Source organism: Grus americana, chromosome 15, assembly GCF_028858705.1.
Source record: "Grus americana isolate bGruAme1 chromosome 15, bGruAme1.mat, whole genome shotgun sequence".
Classification (NCBI taxonomy): Eukaryota; Metazoa; Chordata; class Aves; order Gruiformes; family Gruidae; genus Grus; species Grus americana.
In genome coordinates, this window is record NC_072866.1 from 13,466,780 (window position 1) to 13,493,912 (window position 27,133).

The 27,133-nt window shown below is 47.8% G+C and overlaps 1 protein-coding gene across 2 annotated transcripts in view; it reads left to right on the plus strand.

The window, feature by feature from the left end:
* Nucleotides 1–457: 457 nt before the first annotated feature.
* Nucleotides 458–27,133, plus strand: part of INTS1 (integrator complex subunit 1) — a 30,401-nt gene continuing 3,725 nt past the window's right edge. Inside the window, exons 1-43 of one of the 2 annotated variants that reach the window (XM_054843094.1) lie at nucleotides 458–570; nucleotides 678–968; nucleotides 1,549–1,745; nucleotides 1,985–2,122; nucleotides 3,113–3,272; nucleotides 3,621–3,726; nucleotides 4,012–4,198; nucleotides 4,327–4,472; nucleotides 4,779–4,920; nucleotides 5,276–5,452; nucleotides 5,712–5,820; nucleotides 6,386–6,506; nucleotides 7,171–7,248; nucleotides 7,780–7,937; nucleotides 9,121–9,217; nucleotides 9,642–9,733; nucleotides 10,048–10,108; nucleotides 10,482–10,679; nucleotides 10,932–11,061; nucleotides 11,244–11,423; nucleotides 11,515–11,664; nucleotides 12,247–12,426; nucleotides 12,609–12,713; nucleotides 13,648–13,815; nucleotides 14,174–14,285; nucleotides 14,741–14,902; nucleotides 16,110–16,256; nucleotides 16,666–16,764; nucleotides 17,140–17,264; nucleotides 17,910–18,164; nucleotides 18,872–19,031; nucleotides 19,612–19,752; nucleotides 20,164–20,344; nucleotides 20,428–20,551; nucleotides 21,089–21,207; nucleotides 22,275–22,362; nucleotides 22,993–23,219; nucleotides 24,104–24,227; nucleotides 24,705–24,838; nucleotides 25,239–25,431; nucleotides 25,700–25,827; nucleotides 26,324–26,436; nucleotides 27,013–27,126. In XM_054843094.1, the coding sequence (XP_054699069.1) occupies nucleotides 513–570; nucleotides 678–968; nucleotides 1,549–1,745; nucleotides 1,985–2,122; nucleotides 3,113–3,272; nucleotides 3,621–3,726; nucleotides 4,012–4,198; nucleotides 4,327–4,472; nucleotides 4,779–4,920; nucleotides 5,276–5,452; nucleotides 5,712–5,820; nucleotides 6,386–6,506; nucleotides 7,171–7,248; nucleotides 7,780–7,937; nucleotides 9,121–9,217; nucleotides 9,642–9,733; nucleotides 10,048–10,108; nucleotides 10,482–10,679; nucleotides 10,932–11,061; nucleotides 11,244–11,423; nucleotides 11,515–11,664; nucleotides 12,247–12,426; nucleotides 12,609–12,713; nucleotides 13,648–13,815; nucleotides 14,174–14,285; nucleotides 14,741–14,902; nucleotides 16,110–16,256; nucleotides 16,666–16,764; nucleotides 17,140–17,264; nucleotides 17,910–18,164; nucleotides 18,872–19,031; nucleotides 19,612–19,752; nucleotides 20,164–20,344; nucleotides 20,428–20,551; nucleotides 21,089–21,207; nucleotides 22,275–22,362; nucleotides 22,993–23,219; nucleotides 24,104–24,227; nucleotides 24,705–24,838; nucleotides 25,239–25,431; nucleotides 25,700–25,827; nucleotides 26,324–26,436; nucleotides 27,013–27,126 (6,175 nt within the window). In that variant the 5' untranslated portion in view covers nucleotides 458–512. The remainder of the gene's footprint in view (nucleotides 571–677; nucleotides 969–1,548; nucleotides 1,746–1,984; nucleotides 2,123–3,112; nucleotides 3,273–3,620; nucleotides 3,727–4,011; nucleotides 4,199–4,326; nucleotides 4,473–4,778; nucleotides 4,921–5,275; nucleotides 5,453–5,711; nucleotides 5,821–6,385; nucleotides 6,507–7,170; nucleotides 7,249–7,779; nucleotides 7,938–9,120; nucleotides 9,218–9,641; nucleotides 9,734–10,047; nucleotides 10,109–10,481; nucleotides 10,680–10,931; nucleotides 11,062–11,243; nucleotides 11,424–11,514; nucleotides 11,665–12,246; nucleotides 12,427–12,608; nucleotides 12,714–13,647; nucleotides 13,816–14,173; nucleotides 14,286–14,740; nucleotides 14,903–16,109; nucleotides 16,257–16,665; nucleotides 16,765–17,139; nucleotides 17,265–17,909; nucleotides 18,165–18,871; nucleotides 19,032–19,611; nucleotides 19,753–20,163; nucleotides 20,345–20,427; nucleotides 20,552–21,088; nucleotides 21,208–22,274; nucleotides 22,363–22,992; nucleotides 23,220–24,103; nucleotides 24,228–24,704; nucleotides 24,839–25,238; nucleotides 25,432–25,699; nucleotides 25,828–26,323; nucleotides 26,437–27,012; nucleotides 27,127–27,133) is intronic. The other variant, XM_054843095.1, reaches the window with a different exon arrangement.

The window sequence follows — 27,133 nt, forward strand, 5'->3', positions numbered from 1 at the left end:
GGGGGGGGGGCGGCCGGCCGCCGTGGGGGTCCCCAGTTTCTGTCCCAGATCTCGGTCCTCCCGGTTCCATCCCCCAGTCGCAGCTGTCCAGTTTCAGCCCCGATTCCAGCCCCCCCAGCCCAGCCCAGCCCCCCCGATTCCAGCACCCCCCCAATTCCAGCCCCCCCATCCCAGCCCCTCTCTGATCCCAGAGCCCCCCAGGCCCCAGCCCAGCCCCTCCATTCCCTCTGTGGCCTCAGCCCCCCCGGCCCCCCCCCGCTCCCCCATGCCCCCGGGGTGCAGTGCCCACACCAGCCCGCTAGGGGGCGGCACTGCCTGCCGCGCCGCGCCCTCCCGCCACCAGGGGGCGCTGTCTCTGGGGCGGGCCGGGAGGTGCCGCTCTGGCTCCACAGCCCGGCGGCGGGAGAGCCCGCTCTTCGTTTCCGCCGCGGGGGCGGGGCGCGGCCGCGGACTTCCGCTTCCGGGTGGCGGCGGTGGCGGCTCGTCCGCGGGGGTCTGGGCGCAGCGGCACCATGAACCGGCCGAAGGCGGCCACCGTGCGGCGGCCCAGCGCCGTGCCCAAGCCCTCCGGTGAGTCCCGGGGAGCTTCCTGCGGCCGCCTGGCCCGGGGAGGGGGGCCGGGGGGTTCCGTTCGCCGCGGGCCGGTGCTGTCACGCCTGTCCCCTGTCCCCTTGCAGCGCACCCGCCGCCGGGAGATTTCATCGCGCTGGGCTCCAAGGGGCAGAGCGGCGAGGGCAAAGCCGCCGTCACCCTGCTGAAGCCGGCGCCCCCCGGGCTGCCCTCCGAGCGCAAGCGGGACGCGGCCGCCGCCTTAGCGGGCCCGGCGGGGCTGACCGGCCTGACCAAGCGGCCCAAGCTCTCCTCCACGCCTCCCCTCAGCGCCCTGGGACGCCTGGCTGAGGCGGCCGTGGCGGAGAAGCGAGCCATTTCACCCTCCATCAAGGAGCCGTCCGTCATCCCGATTGAAGGTGAGGCCTCGCAGCGCTCCCGCCTGACGGGCAGGCGGGGGTGCACACCTCAGCTTGCCTTTCCCGGGAGCTCCTGCCCAGGGCCTTTCTTGCAGTCCCCACGCTAATGTTTACGTGCTGTCCTTAAGGGTTTCCTGTGCCGGGTACAGGGCTGAAGTCACGGTTTTGTCTCCTCTCCTCCAGCACTGAGTTGTGTTCATCCTGAGAGCTGTTTAATAGCAGCATCTGAGAGACTCCCAGAGGAGATCTTTGAGTCTGGATTGTGGTATTTTATTCATATATTTCTGTAGTAGACTCTGGATCTGAACGTTGCTTGCTTTTTGAAGTGTCATTCCATTTTCTGGTGTTTGGTGCTTTTGTGGAGGAGTACTCTAGCACAGACCAACTGAAAAATAATCAAGGGGTGTTGTCAGGTGTGAAACAGAATTTTTAATAGCAGTTGGGTAGGGAAACGCCATGGCAGGGGCTAAAGGTGAGCTGGTCCATGCTTTGCTTTCCCAGTGACTGGCCCTGCCAGCATCTCGGGGCAGGTTATTTTGCGTGAGGGTAAATACTGATGCCTGTGTGTTGACGATTGCAGTTGTCCCCACGGTGCTGCTGGATGAAATTGAGGCAGCAGAGGCAGAAGGCAATGACGACCGTATTGAGGGGGTGCTGTGTGGAGCTGTGAAGCAGCTGAAGATGAACAGAGCCAAACCTGATACGACACTGTACCTGAGCCTAATGTACTTGGCAAAAATCAAACCAAACATATTTGCCACCGAAGGGGTTATCGAGGTGAGGGCTGTGTCACGTCGGGACTCTTGAGCTTACTGACATATCGTTGCTGCCAGCTTGCGAGCGTAGTTGCAGTTGCTCTCAAGCCAAAGCATAATCTGCGTGTTTTTGTAAATACCATAGCTCTGTGGCAAGCTGCTGCGATTTATATTTCTTTTTCTAAAGCTCTTCTGTACGGTTTCTTGTGAGATGACTTGATTATTTTCTTTTTAACTTATTTTTTGTGGATGATATTCCAGGCACTGTGCAGCCTACTCCGAAGAGATGCCTCCATCAATTTCAAAGCCAAAGGGAACAGCCTGGTGTCTGTCTTGGCCTGCAACCTTCTTATGGCCGCTTACGAAGAGGACGAGAACTGGCCGGAGATCTTTGTCAAGGTTGTTGAACCAGGGGTGCTTCTGCTGGATTGAGGCAGTGGTGGGCAGACTGGGTAGAACCGGCTGGGGTTGGGAAATGTGCGTATGTGGGGGTAGGATTGCAGCAGAGGATTTATTAGGAAGAAATCTTTTACGTAGGAAGAAATTCTTCCCTGTGAGGGTGGTGAGGCCCTGGCACAGGTTCCCCAGAGAACCTGTGGATGCCCCATTCCTGGCAGTGTTCAAGGCCAGGTTGGATGGGGCTTTGGGCAACCTGGGCTAGTGGAGGGTGTCCCTGCCCATGGCAGGGGGTGAAACTGGATGGGCTTTGAGGTCCCTTCCAGCCCAAACCATTCTGTGATTCCTGCTGCAGGGGAAGGGTGTATCCAGTGGCTGGTTGCCCAGTGTGGGGAATGCAGCTGGAGGAGGCAGAAATTGGAGACTGGGCTCATGCTGTATTGACGAGGGAGAAAACCAGAATCATTATCGATTATTTGTTTGTTTTTTTAAAGAAAAATCTTCACCGCTTCTTGAAATGCTGTGGCCTCCTTTGCCTTCTGTTGCCTTATCCCTGCGCTTTTCTGAGCTGCCTTTGACACTGTATTGATACATGTCACAGAGACTTCTTACTTTCTAGTTTGTCTGTAGGGATTAAACCAGCCCATTAATTTAAAAAGACTAAGCTTTTGAAAGACTAGCTTCTATATTCTGGTGGTAGAAGTTGTTGTCAAATCTTTGCTAAAGCTTAATCAGCTTTGTTGCTTGGGAGGGTCGGTGCCCAGTAGAGCTTGGGATGTGAGAGTTTGGTCTTTTGCTCTTATGTGACTGGCCTGCAGTAATCTGGTCTGGTTTTCATCCATGCAATCGTTATGCTGGTTTCCTACTTTGCAGCATCTTATTAAAAATAAATTAAAAGCAGGGAAGCTCACAAATACTTCTTTGAAATACTTCTTTGATTAACCAGTGGGGAAAAAAAAAAGGCTCGAGCATGGTTTGTGTTCTCTTCTGCAGGTTTACATTGAGGACTCCCTTGGGGAGCGCATCTGGGTGGACAGCCCTCACTGCAAGACATTTGTGGATAACATCCAAACAGCTTTTAACACAAAGATGCCTCCTAAGAGCATGCTCTTGCATGGGGAAGTTGGACGTAGTGGAGGGGACCTTAGTGCTGGTAAGCAGATGTTTGGGAAGCAGGAACAAAGGGGTAGGGAGAGGATGGAGCCTGTTGAGCTTATTGATGGGTGGATTGAGTCACTCAGTGCAGACTTTGAGTTCCAGGTATTGCTTTTCCTCTCCTTGGGGCTCTTTCACTGCCTGTCCTCAAACATCCCCTAGAAATGAAGGAGGCTTGGAGAACGTGGCTGTATGTGATACAGTGTGAGGAAGCGGCTAGTTGTGGCCTCCTTCAGTGTTGCTGAAGGGGATCCTTGAAAGACGCTGAACACTTAAGAGCATGAGTGAGTGACCTCTAGAAAGAGGACTTGTCTCATGAAGTGTGCTGCCTGCTGGTCTCTCTTAGGTAGTAGCCCACACCCTTCCATGACGGAGGAGGAAGACAGCCAGAGTGAGCTGCTGATTGCAGAGGAGAAAATGAGCCCGGAGCAGGAGGGCCAGCTCATGCCCAGGTACAGTGCCTCTTCCTCTCTTAACGCAGCCATGTGGCAGATCTGTCTGTGCTCGCCCATCCCTGCAGTGCTGCAGCAGGGAGCTCTCTCTCTGCACTAGCTGTCCCATGGTACTTGCTAGAGGATGCTGAGCATCAGATAAAACTGGTTCCAGGAGAAGCGAGTAGATTTTATGTCTTCGTAATGCATACCACAAACAAGAAAGGCTGCTGATCTCTGGGCAGAGCAAAGTGTGACCATGCTGGCTTGTGTGGAAGTGAATAAAATGCAGTTTGTGTGGCCCAGGTATGAGGACCTTGCAGAGAGCGTGGAGGAATATGTCCTAGACATGCTGCGGGACCAACTCAACCGGCGCCAGCCGATGGACAATGTCTCCAGGAACCTCCTTCGACTACTGACAGCAACCTGTGGCTACAAAGAGGTGCGGCAGATGGCTGTGCAGAGGCTGGAGATGTGGCTGCAGAATCCAAAGGTAAGGATGGAAGCTGTCGAAGCACAATTCTTCTGGACCTGGTCTGGAATCCCACCAGGAGGGCCACCAGTTAACATTCCTGATCTGTGACAGCAAGTGACTGTAGCCTTTCTGCTCTTCCTCTGCAGTTGACCAAGCCAGCTCAGGACTTGCTGATGTCAGTCTGTATGAACTGCAACACCCACAGCTCAGAGGACATGGAAGTTATCTCCAACCTGATCAAAATTCGTCTCAAGCCGAAAGTCCTTCTCAACCACTACATGCTGTGTGTCAGGTGAGTGAGTGGCTGGATCTGTGACAGGAGGAGAAAGCACTCTGGAAGATGTGCCCAGGGCTTTGACAGTCTCAGTCTCTCTGCATAGTGGTTTCAAATACCAGCTTGGACCGTGGGGTGTTCTGTGTAACATTTAAATGAGTTTCATTGGCCTGGAAGTCTTTCAGTAATCCTTTGATATTGCTGGACATATGTGCTGCTCCATTCTCTTTGCTTTTGTGTGTTGAATGCTTCAAAGAGAAATCGGAACAGTGGGTCTAGCTGCAATGAAACCTCAGCTCTGAAACCTCTGGTCCTCTCTTGCAGAGAGCTGCTCAATGCGCACAGGGATAACCTGGGCACTACAATTAAGTTTGTGATTTTCAACGAACTATCGAATGCAAGAAACCCCAACAACATGCAGATCCTGTATACTGTTCTTCAGCATAGCTCAGAGCAAGCTCCGAAGGTAGGCATGGTGTCTTGTGGGACTGACAGTGATCCCAGAACCCCACCTGAGAGATTTGGTTGAATTGAGGCTTGCATAAAATCTTTTCACAGACAACTGTGTGACCTGTATCATAATGTTTTGAAATTTTATGATTGCACTTGTTAGGAATAAATGTGCATGGATATTTTCTAACTCCCACATTCTGGGTGACCAACCTTGTGGTAATGAAGTTTCATGAAAGAAATGTTATTATGGGTCCCCAGGGTCTGAAGGACCAGGCATGCCACCAGCATTGTTGCCTTGTGTCGTCTTGTTTTGTGGATGCAGATATATTACAATGCACTGAAAGTTTTCTCTTTCTGTATGGCCTCAGTACCTAGCAATGGTGTTCCAGGATCTTTTGACTACTAAGGACGATTACTTGCGAGCTTCACGGGCTCTGCTGCGAGAGATCATCAAACAGACGAAACATGAGATCAACTTCCAGGCCTTCTGTCTGGGTCTTATGCAGGAACGGAAGGAGGCCCAGTATGCAGAAATGGAATTCAAGGTACCACTTTGACCCTTGTGCTGCTGGACGTGCCAGTGGTGTGCTGGGCTCTTCTATAGCTGTTTTTCTGGCTGTTCTTTCTTCTGCTCTTTGAGTGAGTCAGTGTTTGTGTGTCTCATCTCATAGCAACACTCCCATATCCCATTTCCAAACATATATGACTGTCTTTTTTGATGACGAACACTTTTCCAGAAGGCAGCTCTGGGTATTGCTTATTCAACTCCCTTTTTTTTAACTTATTTTATTTTTTTTTTTTAAGGAGCGGTTTGTCATCCACATAACTGATCTGCTAGCTGTCTCCATGATGCTTGGTATTACAGCCCAGGTGAAGGAGGCTGGAATTGCTTGGGACAAAGGAGAGAAAAAGAGTAAGCAGAACAGCCTAGGCTCCCTCTGAAGATGGGCAGCGTGTTAGATACCTCCCTCTGAGGTTGGGGGAACATTGCAGCTAGGGTTAGGAAGGGGTGTAAGCCTCCATTCTGAATAGAGGCATCGTGGGGGTGTTTGCTATCATCCTGAGACTGACAGAGTTGGGAGATGTGGCATTTGCGTGGCTGGGTGCTTCCTGTATCTACGGAAGCAGGGGTTGAGAGGCTGGGGAAAGGGAACTGTCTATGGAGGGGCCTCAAGCCGTAAGGATTACCTGAGAAGACAGGCCTTTGGGGTGGCACTGCAGTGACTGCCCAGATGTCATCTTCTCGCAATGCTAATTTGTCCATGCTACATCTCTGGGTTTTGTTGCAGCGTGCATCAGAAAGCAAAGTATGTGTGCTGTCAGTGCTGGGATGCTCAAGGCTATCCGATACACCTCTCCCCAGTTTACTGTTGATGCTTCAGAGCCCTGCTTACTCTCTGCTCTTGAAACAGCCACCCTCTCCTGCTTGGCCTCTGATGGGGGTCTTGATATGTGTTTGTAACTCAACTGTGTTTCAGACCTGGAAGTGCTGCGCTCTTTCCAGAACCAAATTGCTGCTATCCAACGAGATGCTGTCTGGTGGCTTCATACGGTCGTTCCATCTATCAGCAAGCTGGCTCCAAAGGACTATGTGCACTGGTAAGAGAGTCAGCCTGGTAATCTGCTGTGCATAACCAGTCCCTTTCCCAACAGTGTATGACACATCATGAAAAATCACACATATGCCAGGGTTTGGCTAGATTCTCTCCCCTTATCAGACAGGGAGCAGAAACTGTTTTAGCAGGGTTCAGGCTGGGACTGTCTCCCTCTCAGGAATACCTGCAGATGCATCCTTTTACCAGAAATATATGATAATTGAAAATATTTCTGATTTGTATTATTTAGGTCCACCCAATAGAGAATTTCCAGTTACCTGACTAAGCATGATCCCTGTGGACCCCTGTTGTTCTTTTGTCTGACATCCTTTTCCACACTGTACAGTTGAGGGCTCCATAGATAGCGCTGCCTTGTCTGCCTGCCTCTGGAGGACAGGTTGTGTCCTGGGGTCTGGTACAAGGCATTGCTGAGGCAGCTCAAGCCAGAATTAATAGTAAGCGAGATATATTACTGAAAGCCCAATGCCCATACTGTGTAGTCCTCTCTGTTATGATTCATGCTGTTACTTTTTCTAGACGAGCTTATCTAAGGAAGCTCCTTCATGTGTAGGATAGGAAGCATTAGCAGGAGTTTGGGGAGTCTGAACTGTTGAATGTGTTCTTGAGCCTCACACAGATGGTGTTTACTGTCCTCTTCATCCCTACAGCCTTCACAAGGTGCTCTTCACAGAACAGCCAGAAACCTACTACAAATGGGACAACTGGCCCCCTGAGAGTGACCGCAAGTGAGTGTGCGCCCCACTCATAGCTGGGTACAGGCACGGAGCTGCTGTAGCTGGTGGCAGAACTGATCTTTTCTGGTGTTCCTTATATAGCTCTGTGCTGGAAAGGCTTGGAACTGTGCTCAGGTTTTCTTCATCTGTTACATTGCCTTAAAATTGAGGGATGTTGCTCCATTCTCCATCTGTTCCTCTTCCTCCTTCATTCCTGTTCCTTGTGACAAGCTGTTCTGGATCCTGATGCTGTAATTGTAAGAAGGGCAGCCCTGCGCTGTTTGGTTTGTATTGGGGTAACCTTAGGGAACTCAGACTCCAGCAGGCAGTGCAGAAGTGCAGAGGAACAAGGCAACACGACCAGTATTCCACAAAACAATTTGTTTCGGGTAGTTTCATTTGGATCTGGAGACCAGGGAAGGGGTTGTAAACTAAGCTGTGATTTATCCTCTGCTCTGATGAGCTCTAGGGGCTGCGGAGGGTTTCAGGAACCCTCATGCTGCTGTCAAAAGAAGCATGATTGATGTCTCGTGTCTCATGCAGCTTCTTCCTTCGCCTCTGCTCTGAGGTGCCTATTCTTGAAGACACACTGATGCGGATCCTTGTGATCGGTTTGTCGCGGGACCTTCCTCTCGGCCCTGCGGATGCCATGGAGCTCGCAGACCACTTGGTGAAGCGGGCTGCGGCCGTGCAAGCAGATGGTAAGACCGCACAACGCTCCAGCCAGCAAGTGCTTACTTCTGTCTGCATGTCCTCTTACTGCCACCCGGGGCTGAGGTGGCTCCTACCATGTACCAAGGAGCCTTTGCATCACTTAAAGCACGTTTTAGTCATGATGGCTAAGCATTTGGCTCAAAGCCAGACACGTATTGCTGTTGCTTTCTCACTAGAGAAGCTTCTTATTTTCTCCTACTGTTTCTCCCTGTTACTGATGTTCTGTCATGGAGTGTTTGGGAAATTATTGGTTGTGTTGAGGATGAAGGACTGTGAATAACCACCCAAAGTTGTTAGTTAGCATTTTTAAATTCAGTTTAGTCCTTTATACATACTGTAAAATGAATAGGAATTTTTGGGCCATGCAAAAATGAAAGGGTTGGAAGTTAAAGTAATTAACCCGTGTGTTGTATGCTCCTCCCAATTCCATTACTCAAACACTGTTACAGAATAGCGGTTACAAAGCAGCCTTAACTCTTACTCCTTTTATGAATTCATTCAGCATTTGTCCAAATTCCTGCATCCTTGGAGAGTATGTCCATTCAGTTGAGCTGTGTGTGGTTTTGTCAGAGTTGAGGGGGTTGTCAGAGTTTGAGTCTAAAGGATCTTATGTGCTTTTAGTGCTGCCTGGTTAATAGTGAAGTCTAATCCAGATCTGGTCGGTGCAAGTGGCACGAGCTAGACTTTGCTGTTGAATATCCTGTGAAAATGTGTCCAGCCTCTCAGTATAGCATTTTAAATGCCACGCCATCTCAAATATTGGAAGACTCGGAGCGAGTGTGAAAACTTGCAACACAGTTAAAATGCATTTTTAGTTCCTCTGAGCCTCGGAAGTTCTGAGCAGATTCACTGCTAACCTGAAGGAGTGTATCTGAACTCTGAAAAAGATAGAGGTATGATATTGGATGCATTTAGAAAAAAGCTGCCCTTAAGAATTTAAACCAAATTGCAGCTGAAAAGCTCAATATCCTTATATATTGACTTGCGGCTTTTTTAAGTGTTGCTGCTTTTTAAGTGTTGTTGGTTTTTTGTTCCTGTAGTATCATGAGAACAAGCCCACAATAACATAGTTGCTTGAAGTAAAATTTTTGTTATACTATGATGCTTTTTTTGAAGGACTTCCAGCCAGATAGACAGGTCAATAACTTGCTTAGTCTTCTCTTCTTCCAGATGTCGAGGTCCTGAGGGTAGAAAGAATCCAGCTTATCGATGCGGTCTTAAATCTATGCACTTACCACCATCCAGAGAATATCCAGCTGCCCCCAGGGTAAGGCTTGTCACATAGACAATCTTGTTGTGATCTTTTCACCTTGTGACTAACAATACTAGTTCACAGATTTTAAGATGCTTTTCCCTATTACAATCTCTAATAATAAAATCATGAGGAAACTTTTTCAATGATGTGTTCAGGTGGAAATTTCTCTAGGGCAAGTAATACTTGAGTCATGGAGTGGACTTTCCTCTGCAAGCACTCTGACCTTCCTACTCTAGAAATTTCCAGCTGAATACTGCTGTCCCTCCTGAGAGAGGTGCTTTTTGGGTTTTGGGTTTTTTTTTTTTTTTTCTTTCTTTGAAGACCACTGAACTGGTGTGGCTGAATCTAAACAGTGTGTAATTAAGGAGAAAAGCAGTCTTGAGATAGGCTTAAATAACCAAATCCAACTGCTTGTATCTGTTGATGGCTTTTACAGGTACCAGCCTCCAAACCTAGCTATTTCTACCCTCTACTGGAAAGCCTGGCCTCTCCTGCTTGTAGTGGCTGCATTCAATCCTGAAAACATTGGTGAGTCTGGACACTTCTCAGGATACTAGTTCTGGTGCAAAAATTGGCCAAGGTGCTGTCTGCTGAAGTCTGGTTGCCTGTGTTCAAGGCATGTGCTGGGTTGGTGAGATAACTGCAGTTAACTAACTACATATTCCCTGTGTGTGCAAAAATATACAGTGTGGGGGTTTGGACCAGCTGGAATCACATTGTCTGTGCTCTAAGCGTGGCGAGCTGTTCCATTTTGAATTTGTTGTGTCTCCCCCCACCTTGGAGTGTGTTAGAATATGTATAAAGACCCTCACTTTCTCCCTGTTTTCCCTTCTCTGTTGCAGGTCTGGCTGCATGGGAGGAGTACCCCTCTCTAAAGATGCTTATGGAAATGGTCATGACCAAGTTAGTATGCTTAAATCCCTACACAAATCAAACAGACCACCGAAAACACATATTTCTGAATGAAGTTTGTGCCAGCTGGCTCCTTCCTTTCCAGTGGAACTGATGTAAAATAAGCTGGCTGGCAGCAGCACTGCAGTTTGAGTGGGAGAGGTGCCTTCCCCCAACAGAAATAGTATAAACAAGGGAATAAAGCTGAGAAAAAGGGAGGAATGACTGATGCACCTTGCTGAAAAGGTCTTGGTCTCCCTGGCCCCATTGGGAAGCTGCCTTGTTTTTCTATGATGGAGCCAAGGTCCTGGGGACTTTCTGACTGTGGTTCATGAGTTTCGAATAGGCCAAGATAACCATTTTCTTTTTTAACTTATTTTCTCAGTAATTATTCCTATCCTCAATGTACCTTGACGGATGAGGAGACACGCACAGAGATGATTAATCGTGAACTTCAAATCTCCCAGAGAGAAAAACAGGAAATTCTTGCATTTGAGGGTCATCTGGCTGCTGCATCCACAAAACAAACAATTACAGAGAGCAGCAGCCTCTTGCTGTCCCAGCTGACAAGTCTGGACCCTCAGTAAGTAGCCTTCTGCAGTCTGATGCCATAATAAAATCCTAGTTAATGCCAGTCAGGAATCCTTGCTGCTCATAGGGTGGTTGATGTGGGCAAGAAGAGCCCCGAGATCTGGTTGGATATGTGTCACATCTAGTCCTTGTCCTTCTGTTGCCACCTGTGTGTGGCCCTCATGCACTGCTGAACTGACTGATCCTCATCAACACCAGAGTGAATGTATGTCTGCCTGTGGATAACTTCTTGTTTCTCTGGCAGGGGCCCCCCACGCAGACCCCCACCACATGTCCTGGAACAGGTGAAAAGCCTGAACCAGTCACTTCGCTTAGGCCACCTCCTGTGTCGTAGTCGTCATCCTGACTTTCTTCTCAACATCATCCAAAGACAGGTGGGCTCCCTTGATGGCTTGGCTATGTTGGGATCTGATCCCTCATCTCTGAAACTTGAGCAGAGTGAGGGGCAAAAGGAAGCTAAGTAAGATGCAGGGGAAGGTGGTTTACAGGAATTAAATGATCGGTGTGCTGCATCTATGTCCTGCTGATCTTGTGTTGTCATTCTTCTGCTTCCTAGGCCTCATCGCAGTCAATGCCATGGCTAGCAGATCTGGTTCAGTCCAGCGAGGGCTCCTTGGACGTCCTACCCGTGCAGTGCCTTTGTGAGTTCCTGCTTCATGATGCTGCTGATGAATCAACCTCAGGTGAAGAAGAGGAGGAGGGCGAGAGTAAGGAGCAGCGTGCCAAGAAACGCCAGGTGAGTAGTCTTTTGGGGATCATTTCTGTTATCTACTTTCTGTGCATCCCACATTTGATTTTACTGGAAAGGCCAACTTCTTGCTCCATAGAGACAACAGAAGCAAAGGCAGTTGCTTGGACGATTGCAAGACTTGCTGTTGGGTCCCAAAGCAGATGAACAGACAACCTGCGAGGTGCTTGACTATTTCCTACGACGCCTGAGTTCCTCCCAGGTGGCCTCACGGGTCCTGGCCATGAAGGTGAGCAAAATGAAAATCTTCTTGACTAGGGTTTGTCAGAAGCTGAGGGCAGAGTCCTAGATTCTCATGAGTCCAGAGCCTGTGCAGTGAAATTATTTCATGTCATCCTTCTTCAGTAACTTGTCTCAATCTCCAAATCCCATCAAATGCTCTTCTACTCCCTGCTGCTCATAAACTTTCTTTGTTCAACAGCCAAGTAGTACTTTTCTTAAGATAGAGCTGGATTTTGCTATGTTTCCTGTGAAGTTCAGGTGTAGACTCAGCAGATCATGTGCTCCATGGAGTAATTGGCAGCAGCTGTTGTCTGTGGGGAATGTAAATGAGTGAGTGCCTGAGCTCTAGAGCACAGTCAAGGCAAGGATAATTGCAGAGATCTCAAAAAGATTGTGCTTAGAGAAGACTGAAACTTCAAGCAGGGTAGCTGTCAAGCAAACACATTACATGAGATATGAAACCTGTTGTGTGCTGCATTCGGATTGTTCCATGATGTTTGAAGCTTGTTTCTATTATATTCACTAGTATGAAACTAGTGTTCCAGCTGTGGCTTCAAACACAGCAGCTGTGTCTGTGTGACTTCTGCAGGGCCTGTCCTTGGTGCTGTCAGAAGGGGGACTGCGTGATGGAGAGGAGAAAGATCACCCCATGGAAGAAGACTCTGGCGATTCTGAACTGCTGCAGGGATATCAGTGGCTGCTGAGAGACCTCCCGAGGCTGCCGCTGTTTGACAGTGTTAGAGCAACAACAGCTCTTGCCTTGCAACAGGTAGGGTGTTAGCAGCTGGAAGGGATAAGTGACCACCTTAATCTTTGTCCTACTCATGCTACAACGAATCTGAGCAAACTGCATGTGGGTGTGATACTGACATGTTTGCAGGAGAATTTTTCTTATGCTGGTGTTTGTTTTCATTAAATCCTGATTTTTAATGAGAGGAATTCTCATTCTAGGCCATCCACATGGAGACAGATCCCCAGACCATCAGCGCTTACCTGGTGTACCTCTCCCAGCATGCGCCAGTGGAGGAACAGGGACAGCACAATGACCTCGCTCTGGTGAGAGGCCAGGTTGTCAGGGCAGAGGGATTGCACAGGGAGACCTGGTGCATCTCAGGACAGTGGTAGATACGTGACTTGCTGTACCAGCACCGTGAGGTTCTTGAGAGCATGTGAATCTGAGAACTGCGGATTTGTGTTTCTGCGTATGTGTTGGAAGGAAACCTGTGTCTTCGGTTTCATATCATGAAATGATATTAGAGCAATAACCTCCAGTCCAGCAGCCCATCTCAGGTGGTATGGGGAATGCAAGAGTGGATAGTGATTTGAAGGAAATCCCACCACCTGGCAGTGTTTCACAAGTAAGCAGGTGCTAAACCTGCAGTCATATATATCTGGGGAGAGAATGGGAAGTCAGGAACCTTAGTGGTGGGATATGCACTTTCTATAACCAAATTGGATTTCCGATACTTTTTTTAAAGGTTTTGGTGATTTATTTTTTTTATGTTTGGCTTTTATACAATGATTTTATTTTTTTCATTGTTCTATCTCTGGGTGCTTTTTTATTGCTTTTAAGTCCATTGAACTACATCCTTCATAACAGTCTTTTGGAGATTGATGCATGGATCTAGAGGCTCGTGTGTTCTTTCTGCCTACATAGATCTGTTTAGATATGTGGGGAATATTAAATGATAAGACTCAGTAGATCTGTTTCTTCAGAGAAATGCAGGTTTTTACTAGGCAAATGCTGACTTTGTAATGGGATGCATCAGAATGCAGCTGTGCTACAATTGGGGACACTAGGGTATCACAAGATGCATGCAAAGCACTGGTGTTTGCCCTGTTGTGATGGCTTTACTCTTGACTCTACCCGTTGATCTCCAGAGTGGTGTTAACTGGGCTGATGATGGAAGCTGGATAATGTGACACAGTGAAGCAGGAGAACCTGGCTGTGTTGTTCAGTAAAGACCTCATGGATCTTTTTCTCTTGCAGGACGTAGCCCGACTCATAGTGGAGCGCTCTACCATCATGTCTCACCTTTTCTCCAAGCTCTCATACTGTGCTGAATCAGATGCAGTGCTTGTTGCTCTTCTCTCCATCTTTTCTCGCTACATCAAACGCATGCGCCAGAGTAAGGAGGGCGAGGAGGTCTACAGCTGGGTGAGTGCCTCCCTGCCTTTGTTAAGCAGGTGGAAGAAACTGGACAGGTTAACGAAAGAGAAGCCCATTGTGGGTTACTGAGTATGTAGAAACCATGTCTGGTTCAAGAATTCCCTGATCTGAAAATAATTGGAGGTTGGCATAATGCCACAGCCAAGTGTATGTGTACATAAAAAGCTATTTTAACTCTTCCTTGAGTATCTTTTGTGGTTACTGTTGGAGATATTGGACTAGGTAGAACTTTGGTCTGACCAAATTTGTCCATTCTCATGTTCTCCTTTCATCTGCTTCTCGCAGATCTCATTCTCCTTTCTCTCCCCACCTTTGTTCATCCTGGTTTTTTTCTGCCTTTTTCCAGTCAGAGTCCCAGGATCAGGTGTTCCTTCGTTGGACTAGTGGAGAAACGGCCACCATGCACATCCTTGTGGTTCATGCCATGGTTATTCTCCTGACACTAGGGCCACCTCAAGGTTAGTGAAGTGTGCTCAAATTTGTTCAAGGGGTCATGGAAAATACAGAGAGACTTTCCTCTATCTGCCATCTCCAAACAGGTCAGGCTGGTGTTAATCCTTCTACTCACAGACTTGTCCCTTGCAGTATTTGTTTGTAGCTGTAAGATATATCAGAATATTGCTGCACAGAGTGAAGGATTTGCAGGCTTATTTTTTTGCCTTCTGCAGACAGCAGGAAATATTAAAATAATGGTGTGTCCCTCCCTGCTAAACAAGAAGGACTCAGAGACTTACTGTAGTGCAAGACGGGGCACTCAGATGTGTAGTTCACATTTCCACTTGATGATGTTTGTTCCCGAGTTGTTTCTGACCTTTGAACAAAAAATGGTTCTGGTGTATTGATTTGTATGGAGAAGGGTAGGGTGTTCTAGGTGCTTATGAACATGGGACATAATTTTGCATCCACTCTTAAGCAGGGGATGGTGATTTTTATACCTTACTGGATATATGGTTCCCGGAGAAGAAGCCCCTTCCTACTGCTTTTCTGGTTGACACCTCAGAGGAGGCTCTGCTGCTCCCCGACTGGCTAAAGCTGCGTATGATCCGCTCTGAGGTCCCGCGTCTTGTGGATGCAGGTGAGCCTGTGGGATGTTTCAACAAACACCAATGTGTTTCAGACCCTTCTGAAAGGAAAAGGAGAGGTTTCCCTGCTCAATCCTCTGTGTGCCCAAGCCATCCTACCTGGACGCCTTTGGGTGCGGCCATCGGTCACTGCAGACGCTGCAGCTGAGCAGGGAGCTTGGATTGAGAAAACAGCGTGTCCCTGGATTTTGTGACGGTTGCAGTCTAAACATACAACAGATTCTTTGCTATGTCCCTTAGGCTGTCAAACAGATGTACAGAATATGAGCTGGTTCCAGGCAGGGAATATTATGGGATGTTCCAGGGATATTCCCTACGCAGCCACGATGTGTGGGTCATGTAACAAGGGTTTGAGAAAGGATACAACCTCACTAACCATCAGACCCATAGGTTAATCCTCACAGCATTAAGAGCAGAACTCAGTGAAAGCTGAGACTGAAGAGGTGGTCAGTGCCTTTGGTAGGGCTGCTTACTGCATGTGGAAGGCAGTTCCTCCTACTCTGATCCAAGTGCTGAATCTTGCTGGCTTTTATATGCAGTCACTATTACTTTTAAAGCAGGGGAGTGAGTCTGTATGGATATTGTGCTTTCAGTGTCTCTTAAAGGAATGGGGGACTCTGAATTGGAGTCTCATCTTTGTTACAGCATTCAGATTGAACTAAGTTACGCAGTAACCAGACAACAGGCACAGCGCTGCTTCCATAGGGCATGCTGTGCTTGCAATGTAGAAAGCAGTGTCTGAAGGATGTAAGCTATACCTGCAGTGACTTTTGTCCTTGCATAGCTCATCAGTGCTCTTTTTCTTGGTATTCAGAGCTTTCGTCCCTTTCTTAGTAATTAAATGACAGCTCTCATAGCCAGTGATTGAATTATTCTATAATTCCTGCTTGCAGCCATCAACAGATAGGGTGGAAGTTATTTTTTAATACAAATGATTGGGTTCCTGAGGTTTTGATCAAATTAAACAGAAGATCAAATTAGCCAGTGAGTGAATTAACTGGAAGATGCAATAAGACGACAAAGATTTGCAGAGGAAAGAAAACATAGTAGGCAGCTGTCAGACTTCTGGCTTTAGGCTCTCTGCAGCCCTGTCATTAATGTGTCACTGTTGGTCCAGCCAAAAGCACCAAGGTCAGGTAATAAAGGTGACCCTCTGTGGACAGTTTGGAGGTCTGAGGACCCAGTGTTTGTGTATTTCAGCCCTGCAGGACCTGGAGCCGCAGCAGCTGCTTCTCTTTGTTCAGTCCTTTGGAATCCCAGTTTCCAGCATGAGCAAACTTCTGCAGTACCTGGATCAGGCAGTATCTCATGACCCGCAGACACTGGAGCAGAACATCATGGACAAGAGTAAGAGTTTCATAGGAGGCTGACTAGGCGTTTACTTTTTCTTGAATGGTTTTCACAAGTATCTCCTGTGACTTTCTTGGAAAAATGCAAGCTAGTTCAGCAAACTCTGTGCACAGGCTGCTTTGGCAGCCTGTTGTCACTGTAGACGCCTCCTGAGAGCTTGTCTGGATGGCCCTTGGCTGTATTTCCTGAAATAGAGAAGGGTTTTGTGGATTGCATTGGACAGAGTCTAAAAAGTAATTTGGAGGCTACCTTGTAAAAGAAACAAGGCTTTAAGCTTTGTGTTTACAAAGTCCACAAGAATAGCAAACTTTCTTCACTGTGGGAGCTGTACAAACAGCAACCAATTCTGTCCTGCTTTATTAAAGAGGACAGGATGATGATGTGTTCGTATTTTTTCCTTTTTCAGACTACATGGCTCACCTTGTGGAGGTTCAGCATGAGAGAGGAGCGACAGGAGGCCAGACTTTCCACTCCCTACTCACTGCCTCCTTACCAGCCCGCCGAGGTACTGCCTGCGCTAGCCTAAACTTCTGAATATCAAAGTTGTCTTCCAAACTTCCTTCCTCTCTTGCTGTTGAGGAGGACAGGAAGAGCTGCCTTCAAAAGGGGTTGTGTTGCAATATATCAGTAAGCTACAGTTAGACACTAGTCCTTGCTAGAGTTTTTCACTCTTGGCAAAGGGAGAAATTCCAATATTTTTGGAGTTTACTACAATGAGTTGTTCTGAGTGATATGGAAAAATAGGTCTTGCTCAGCCTCAGGAGAAAAGCTACTGAATTCCTTAGTAGTTAGAGACTGTAAAGCTGAAGGTGATCCAGTGTTGGGGCTCCAGATGCTAGCTACCATAATGACATTTTTCTTTCTTTTATTCCTCTTGCAGACAGCACTGAGGCTGCAAGGTCAAAATCTAGTCCTGAGAATTCTCAAGGCCAGAACCGGATCCGGGCCTTAAGCCAGGTCCGGGTTCTGGGCCCAGAAGATGATCTGGCAGGCATCTTTCTGCAGGTACTGGTATAACCTCTAGCTGATCAGCTGCTTCCCTGCAGCAGCTCTACAAAATCCATTTCTCTTATACTCGCGTTCTTCTGACCCATTCCTCCCGCAGTGTTTGTAGGCAATAAGTATGAATTTTTTTTCTTGTAGTTTGAACATGAGGTGGCTTTTGATCATGCCTAATACCGTCAGTGTCTACTAGCATGTTACTGTCTCTGCACCTTGTTTGTTCTGTGTATAGCGCCTTTCCTCTCTGCAGCGGATGGAGGATTTGTGAAATGCTCACAGGGCCTTGGCAGCAAAGCTGTGTGCAAACAGCCTTTGTACTCTGGCATGTCTGCTTGCAGAGCCTCCCTCTCTCCATTGACTCCAGAAGGAGCCTACAGGGAATTAATTGGCCAAGTTGGTTGTGCGTATTTGGGTAGTATGGTGATTCCCCCACAATGTCAGTGTTAATAGTCACGTTGGGGTTGTGTAGATGCTGTGTATGTTCCTGTACCAGGCACTAAAATATTGAAAAAGCTGTATCAGAAGGTTCCAGTTAGCCCACAGTCAGTATAATCATACAAGGTAAATCAGTCTTCTGCCTCAGGATGTTTACAGTACAGCAAGTCCTTTCATTTGCTCTCAAACTTACTCCCTTCTGTGTCCTACCAGCTTTTCCCACTAAATCCAGACCCACGATGGCAGAATTCAAACCTGCGCCCACTTGCCCTGGCGTTACAGCAGGCCCTGGGGCAGGAACTGGCTCACATCCGCCAAGGGAACACGCAGGTGACTGGGATCACAGCACGACTTCTCCAGGCAGTAGCTGCACTGATGAACTCTCCACATAGCGGCGCGTTGGTGATGGCAATGCATCGTAACCACTTCATCTCCTGCCCGCTGATGCGCCAGTTGTATCAGTATCAGGTGAGTGGCGTAGGACGAGAATCTTTGTAGCGTTTAACAAAGAGGGGTGAGGAGGAAACAAAGTCTGCAGTGCATCTGCTCTGCTGTGTGCAGACCCTCTACCTGTATAATGCTGGAAATGAAGCCTGGGGAGCATGACACAGAGGGAAGGCCTCAAGTTGCCTGGACGTAGGCATCTGGATGCAGGCTGGCTGCATTAGCCCAGCACTGCTGAGAATTGGGGTTTACGTGCAGGGTTAGGTGTACCCTACCTCATCTGGGAACTGCGCAGTAGTGAGGATTTGTGGCTGTGGATGTCTGTTAGTTTTAGGATCTCTAGTCTGCTGTTTTGTAGCAGGGACGTGTCTTGCAAGTCAGGGCATTTGCAGACAACTTGAGAGCTGAAGTCTGTAATTCCTTAAAGAAATCTTCAGAGTAGGCTTCAAGTTATTCAATGAAATATCTCATTCTTTTCATCATGGTGAAAGAAGGCACAACGTTACCGCTAGTTATGCTGGGAGAGGTATTTTGTGTGTGAGTGAGAGAGTGGGTCTTTTGTCTTGTATTGTACACCAGAAGCTGCTGCCTTGATTTGAGTGAGCTACAGTGTAACAGTAGGTGTGCTCTATGTATTTCTGGCAGTATGTGCCACTGTCTGCATCTTTCCTGCTATCTTTGTTGTATTCTGGAAGTGTGTATAAGCAAGCCTGTTCTGCTGTTCTTCCCAGCGCTGCATGCCGCAAGACACTGCCTTCTCCTCGCTCTTCTTCAAAGTCCTCATGCAGATGCTGCAGTGGTTGGAGAACCCTGCAGTAGAAGATGGTCCTCTACGTGCTCAGCTGAAGGCCTTTGCTGTGCAGTACTCCTCAAGGCACAGGATCAATGACGGTACTGGCATTGTGCAGCTTATGGGACTGAGTGGGACAAGAAGGGGACAGAAACCAAACTGCACCTGGAGCAGAAAGTGGGGTGGGCTGCCTGTTAAAGAGGTGTGCTTAGGAGTAGCAAAGAGAGGTTTTGTACAATGCTATATATGAGGATGCAGACATCCTGGGGCTTTAGCATAGCACCGAGCACAGCAGATCTTTCAGGGAAAACTTCAGTTGCTCAGACCAGGAGTTCTGGGCTAGCTGTAGTCCTGAAGGATGTGCATGCATGACTGCCTCTGGAACAAGGTCACATCATGACTTGTGGAGTTGTTTACCATCTGCCATCTGTTGGGAGGAGGAGTCTATAACCAAGAGCTTAGACATAGAATTGGGTTTGTAGTTATAGAGTATTCTCTGAGCCACATATTCCTGTAACATGCAGAAGAGCTGTCAAGGGTTTGGGTGGGAGTAAAATGGTAGTAGTGGGTTTGTATGCTTGAGTAGTTGTGCCCTGGAACAACATGGGGCATCTGTAGAAGAGAAGCCTAATGTGGGGGCTGGCTTGGCCCCGTGATGCCAACACTGTGATTTCTTTGCAGTTCGAGGTGGCTTCTTGCACCTCACAGAAGCTCTGACTTTCCGTCGTGACCCTGACTTGATCAGCTCCACGGTACGTGCCATCATTGCAACCCTGAAATCAGGAGAGAAGTGTAATGTGGAGCCGGAGCTTATCAGCAAAGGTATGGCTGTCGTCCTGCTCTCCTTCCCTGTTGCAGCAGCAGGTTGAACTGCCAGCCCAGCAAGGGAGTGCCTAGTGTGCAGGCTGTGGGAAGCTGCCTTCTGCCTGGATCAGAAAATGTGAACTGATCTAAACTTGGTCCTATCTTGTATCAACTCCTTCCCCTGCACTGGTATGTGGGTTTATAAACTGTGATGTGGGGCTGGGAATAAGTCTCTCGACAAACTCTTGGTTTCCACTAGCAAAATGAGAAATAGAAGCCTGCTATCCCAGGTGAAAATGGCTTCCCTCTTCCTTACTGAGCCAGGCTCTTGGGAATGCTGGACTGATTGCCTTCATGATACTCTTACAAGGTTCCATAGCTTTCACCACATCCTGAAGTTAACAAGTGACATCTTTCTCCCTCTGCTAGTTCTTCAAGGTCTGATTGAAACTCACTCTCCATACTTGGAGGAACTCCTGACTGTCCTCTTCTCAGCTACTGTTGAGACCACTGCCAGGTTTCCTGCCATGAAACCAATTGCTGTGGTGAGCTCCTTGTTGCTCCAGGACAAAGAAGAAACACCAGTGAAGAAGGAGCTGGACAGTTGCAGGTGAGCCTAGGCAATGATGGGAATTCACTGGGAGGTCTGGGTTCATGACATCACTGCTGATACTGGCTTTGTTTTCTCCTCAGTACTGAAGCAGCCTGGCTAGGGCCCTCCTCTGGTCTTCTGAATGACTGGCTGGAGATGTTGGACCCAGAAGTGATCAGCAGCTGCCCTGATCTCCAGCAGAAGCTGCTGTTCTCCTGGAACAAAGTAAGAGTTGTTGGGAAGAGGGTCTACTGTGCTGAAACCACCTTTCTGGGGTACTGACCTGCACATGGAGACAGGGCAAGGGGTAGTTTTACGTTTTTGCCACATGTTGCTCTACCAGTTCCACAGCAGTACAGGCTGCCTAGGAGGACCATTCTGGTGCATCCTTCTCAGTGAAGGGTTTATGTTTCATCTTATTATATTTCCTCAGCTGTGTTCTTTTCAGGACTTTGAAGTGCATTAGAGACACAACATAGTCCTGTAACAGCCCAGCCAGCTGTGTTTTCATTGGTATTTTTGCAGACAGATAAATAGCTTTCCCAGAACTGCTATGCTGAAGCTAAGACTAGAACTGAATTTCATGGCTGATGCCATGTTCTGTTAGAAAATACTGCAGTTCAAATCCTAAATCCACATGTTGTCTTCTGTGTTGTCTGCACGACTGGATCATCATGCTTCTGTAATGTACACAGTATGTCCTACATCCACCTCGCAGGAAGGATCTGTTTGTTGCATCTCTTCCTTGTTTGGTCCTTTCAGGCAGGGTCCCAGGTGCCCTCCTTCCGCCCCTATCTCTTGGCTCTTCTCACTCACCAGTCCAGCTGGACTACGCTGCACCAGTGCATCAGGCTTCTGCTTTGCAGAAACCGGGAGCAAAGGTGAGTCTTGTTTTTTGGACCTAGAAAGGAGTTTTGAGTTTGTGTCTCATTGCGTCTGAGAGAGAACAAACAGAAGCTGAGAACAAGAACTGCCACATTCCATGGTGCATCTGCCAGGAGATGTAACCCAGCCAAAAACAGGCTTTGTGCGAAGGTTGCTGATTTCAGTCATGCTGATTTGTGTACCTTGATATAAATATTACCTGCTGTTTGATGGAAGCAGCACATAAAGATTTGGCTGTGTTCTAAACAGGAAGTGCTAATCACTGGGTAATCCATCTAGCATTGCCCTGGTTGATAATCTTTATGAACATGGGGTTTGAAAGATGGCTTGGATAGTGAACTGACAGCAGTCTCTGTACCTGGGCAGGCTCTGCTGGATCTTTTGGTTGTACTAAATTCCATTACCAGTCTTTCTCTAACCCCTGCCCTGGCATCAGGCTCCCAGTTCTGATCTCTGGAGTAGCCCTGGCTCTCAGCTTCTATACATTGCTCTCAAATACTGAAGTGCCACTGTAGTAGTATCTTGCTTAAACTTGTTATGCTTATGGACCAGGAAATGCTCACACCTAATAGTAGTAATTCAGCACATTACTAAACTAGCAGTACTTCTAAAGCTGGCAGTATTTCAGTTTGCTTATTATTTTCTTATTCATCTCTTGCTCACTAACAATTTAATTAATTTCTGCAATTCAGGGTAACAGCCAGGATAGGGTGTTCTGTACACTGGGACAGTGGCGTCACTGGTCTGATTGTACCAGTTGTTTGTGTGGGTGACCAATGTCTGGCTCTGTGGTGCAAGACTCCGTGTAGCCGCCACACTCTTGCTGAATGCTGTTTGTTTGGCTCCATACCCAGTGTCGTGCTTATTGCAACAAATATTTAGTCATAATCTGGGAATAGAACCAAACCCCTTCTTGGGACTTAATGGATCCTATTTTTACATTTGCAGATGTTTCTTTCTTCACAGTACTCATGATGATTAGAGACACCACCATGTGTTTGTATGCTGCCCGAGGGCTGCGTTGACTCTAATTGCAAATCTGTCGTCTTTTGTCTTCTGGCAGGTTTGACCCAACTGCATCCTTGGATTTCTTGTGGGCCTGTATTCACATTCCTCGGATCTGGCAGGGAAGGGACCAAAGAACTCCTCAGGTAATGGTTCAGTTCCTCCAGGATCCCTCCCTGGATGGAGCAAGAGGCGATGCTTTCACAGTGCCTGATTTTTCCATGGCCCAAGAGGTGGCTGGAGCGATACAGGTGCAGCATGCCAAGTTTGCTGCCTGTACCTCAGCTGGTTATTTAGCCGCTCTGCTATGTTACATATTACAGTGGCAATTCTGAGTCCAAAAAGCTGATATGAACACACATAAGTTTGCCCACTTGGCATTTCCTCTGCATCTCCTGCAGCGGTTGCCACAAAATCCATTAAACATCTAGGCACAAGGCTACAGTGGTGAGCAAGCTAAAACCCAGTGTGGGCTAATTCCCATTTCACCAAGAAAAGGGAGTTGCATCTCTTCTCCATGGAGGAATTTCTTTGGTTTGGTGACTGAATTATAGTTTCTGTCCCATTGCACATGCTGAGTTGGAAGTAAATGAGTTCAGAAGTAGAAGAGGGGTAAAGAGACTTCATTTGGGGCTGTGATGCATGCTTTCTGAGCTCTAGATATGGGGCTGTTCTTAAGTCTAGTCTGAAGAGATGTTCTATTCCAGTTGGGGAAAGTGTGACTAGAAGGAACTAGGGATCTTGGGATTCATTTTGGGTGTTCTCTTGCATTACAGAAGCGCCGTGAGGAATTTGTGCTCCACCTAAAGGCATCAGAATTGATCAGCATGGTGGAGCTGATCCTGGCTGAAGCAGAAACCAGATACCAGAACACAGAAGAGGCCTCCTGCACACTCATCCAGTCCCGACTGCCTTTGTTGCTCAGTTGTTCTCATGGGGACCTTGAGAGCATCAAAAAAGTAACGGAGTATCTGACCAGCTGTATCCAGCAGTGGGGAAGCAGGTGAGGCTGAAATGGGGGAGCACTATCTACTCTACTTCTAATTACTTGTCATTTCAAGTGGTACTTGGACCAGGAAGGTGACTTTTAAAGTTACATTTCAAGGCTCTTTTGCTTTTAGGACTTCAGGACAAAATGCTTGCCATGTTTTTTGTGGGTGTTTTGGTGGGGTTTTTTTGGGTTTTTAAATCAATGGTTAATTTTAATTAGCAGTTCCTAACGTGGGATTTCTTGTCTACTCATCCCTTGAATCACTGGTCACAATACATCCTGCTTCTGACTGTTACGATTGCTCTCAAAGTTGAATGGAGACTAGATTGTGCCCTAACACTGAGGGAAGAACAGGAAGATGGTGTATTTGTGGCAGTGAAACAAACTGACCTAATCCAAACTTCGCTTATGGTGGTGTTAGAAAAAGATACTGAGTGATCTCAGTTGCCATTGCCTTGCACTGCCTCCCAGTGCAGACTGTGCCAGGGGTCTGCGGAGGCAGGTGTGTAGAGAACAGGCTGGCTAGTGTGAGTAGTTGTGCTTCTGGCTGCTCTTCCCATCGCGATGAGGATGACCATGAGTACCATGTGCAGGAACTCTTCACTGGAGATGTAAACAGAGCTTTCTTGTCCTGTGCTCCTTTTGTAACTGCAGTTTTCTAACTCCAAATGGTCTAATGCTGGATCCCCACAGGCTGTGGATGGATCCCTGTAGACTGTGAATGATCAAAAGAAGGAAAAACAAAAAAACCCACTGATTCACATTAGCAGTAGCTGCTCTTTTACATGGTCTGTTTGCCATATGCAGGAAGGCTGTTACTAATCTGATGGGTCTGGGATGTTTGCTAGTTGAACTAACATAGTAACCAGTGGCTGACCTCTCCCTTTTTCCTTCAGCTCTGTGGGAAAATGCTGCCAGGACCTTCTGCTTCAGATATACCTGCAACTGCCTGAGCTCCTTGTGCCTATGCCCGAGACGCTTCTCACCAGTGAAGGAGCCAGAGACAGCAGCACTTGCAAGGTAAAGTTAGAGGCATAGAAAAGCCCCTTTCCAGTTGTGTACCCAGAGTGGATGCTACCTCGATGCCCAGTCTAAAAGGAGAGGACTGGCAAAAGCTTCCTGGGTCACTTTGGTTTCTTTACCTTACTCTTCTGTTGCCCCTTCCCTGCCTGCACTCTCAGGAGCAGAGAGTTCAGGTGTAGTTTATTTTGCAGCATCCTTCTATAAAATAGTATAAGCTCCACAAGCTTCTGTGTGCCAAAAGCTTCTGTAAAGCGCAAGTGTGCAGGCGTCTGATCCTGCTTTGATGTCTGTAGGGACTGTGGACTTCAGATCCTGTGCCAGCTGGAACGTTGTATCTGCTCGCAGATTCTACCTGAAAATAATTTCTGTTAACCCCCTCCGTAGTTGGAAAGGAATTGGGAAACACTGCTGCAGAGCCAGGGGCTTGATTGCGCTTTAAACTTCTTAACTGTTTACTCATTACTTTTCTTCTAGCTTGATGCCCTGGTTCACAGATTCATTAACCTCCTCGCAGACACCAGTGACTCCAAGTCATCAGAAAGCCGCGTGTGGGATGCCAATATGGCCTGCAGGAAGCTAGCTGTGGCTCATCCCATCCTGCTTCTTAGGTACTGCTCTCCCCTTTCGCCCTCCGTGTGGCTGGCATTCATTGAAAAGCATCCATCCTTGTCCTAGAGGGGGAACAAACTTGCAGCAATCATGATGATTGTGACAGAATCCGCTTTTGTGTACAGAAGTCAAGAGAAAGGGCAGCAAAATCATATCTCTTATAATGAGGCAGTACCTCTTTCGGCTCTGTGTCTGTCCGGAAACAGTCCTCTTGGAATTGGAGACCAGAGAACAGAACATGGGTGGAAATGGGGTTTGCTGATTCTGTGGATACAGGGATCAAATCCAGAACCCTGGGAGAGGATAAGGGATGCTTCCTTCCAGGAACTGAGGTGTAACAACATGGAACTGTTTACAGGAAGAGGCTAGATCTGAATTTTCTTTTGTTTGGCATTTCAGGCACTTGCCAATGATTGCAGCACTGCTGCATGGCCGTGTTCACCTCAACTTCCAGGAGTTCAGGCAGCAGAACCACTTGACCTTCTTCATCCACGTCCTAGGGATCCTGGAGCTGCTCCAGCCGCAGGTCTTCCAGAACGAGCACCAGGCGGCACTATGGGACTGTCTCCTGTCCTTCATCCGTCTGCTGCTGGTAGGAAAGTCCCTGCTCCCCTTCCGTGTGCAGGCTGCAAGCCACTAGATGGAGAAGCTCATGTAACACAGGGCCAGCCTAGCTCTCTCCCGTTTGAAGGGAAAACCTTCATATACCCAAGGATTAAAAAAAGTGTATCAAGTACCTTGGAGAGCTTAAAGAGGAGGCAGGAGATCAAGAAACTACTCCCTGGTACCCAGAGGTGCAGGATGGGGCAGTGCATCACTGCTTTTTTTTGTTAACTCTCATCTTCTCGATCCTTTCTCAGAACTACAGAAAATCCTCGCGGCACCTGGCTGCCTTCATCAGCAAGTTTGTCCAGTTTATCCACAAGTACATCACATGCAATGCCCAGGCAGCTGTCTCCTTCTTGCAGAAGCACTCGGATCCACTCCAGTAAGCTTCCTTACTCCAGTTAGCCCATGGTTAGCTCATAGAGAGCTTGTGCAGTCAGGCTGCCATGAGCTAATCAGACAGAAGACAGCAAGAGGATGTGACAAAATAGCTATTAATATGGCACTTTTTTCACCCTTACCTCCTTCAAGTCTCTATTGAGATGAGCAGCATATCCCTTTTCATAGGTGAAAACTGAGGCCAAGGAAGTCAGATAATGACTTCAACTCACATAATGGCCTAAACGTCCTCTTGAGGCATTGTAGTGCCCTGCAGTCATTTCCAGAGGGCCAGCAGGAGGGTCTTTTCCCTCAGCGGTGGCTGCAGGGTCCCACCTTCAGATATGGAGAAAAATGCCTTTGAGTTCCAGTTACGATGAAAGGAAAAATCTTGTTTCTGCTTCTGAGAAACTATTCACTTTAGTGTACGTATATGTGCTGTTCCTTGTCCTCATGTCCTTATTGCTACTGAAAGTTAAATGTGCCATCTCTTCCCCCAGTGACCTATCATCAGACAACAGTGACCTAGCAATGTTGAAGTCCCTCTTGGCTGGGCTGAGTCTGCCTAGTAAGAGTGGAGTCTTGGACAGGGGCTCTGATGAAGAGAAGGATGGTGAGTCTGAGTGGGAGAAAGAGTTATTCCAGCTGGTGAACCTGAAGTATATTTGTAGCACAGATGCTTTTATGGGCTGTTTGCTGTGCTTGTTCTTCTCCTAACAGCCCAACAAAAGAGTATTTAGAGTGGAGAATGGCACTTGTGTACTCAGTAATTTGGAACCGGTATTTGGGATGGGTTAATTTGTTTTCCTGCCACTGGTATCACTACTGAAGCAGCACAACAGCCCTTAACAAGGGCGAGTTTCACTGTTGTGGATTTTGCTTTCCTCAGCCACAGTTAATGATTGACCTGTCAGGAGACACTAAGGGTACATCCACTTCTCCACTGTTTACAACTTGCATGGGAAAATAATTCAGTATTAAAACAGCTCGGGAAGGTTCCTTCTCTTTGCATCCACTGAGGGGTACCAGAAGGTGCAGTGAGGCTTGGGACAGTGAGAGAGCCAGGAATTGTATTACAGTATTGCTCATGATATACCACTGTACTGGTAGGGAATACCGGACCTGTCTCCCCGTTAAAACTACATAGACTGTCAGGAGTGACCTGTTCTCTCTCTCTCCCCCACACCAGATGAAGCAGCAGCTGGCTCTCTCCCACTCGTCAGCGTGTCTCTCTTCACTCCTCTCACACCAGCTGAAATGGCCCCATATATGAAGAGGCTCTCAAGAGGCCAAACGGTTGAGGGTAAGCG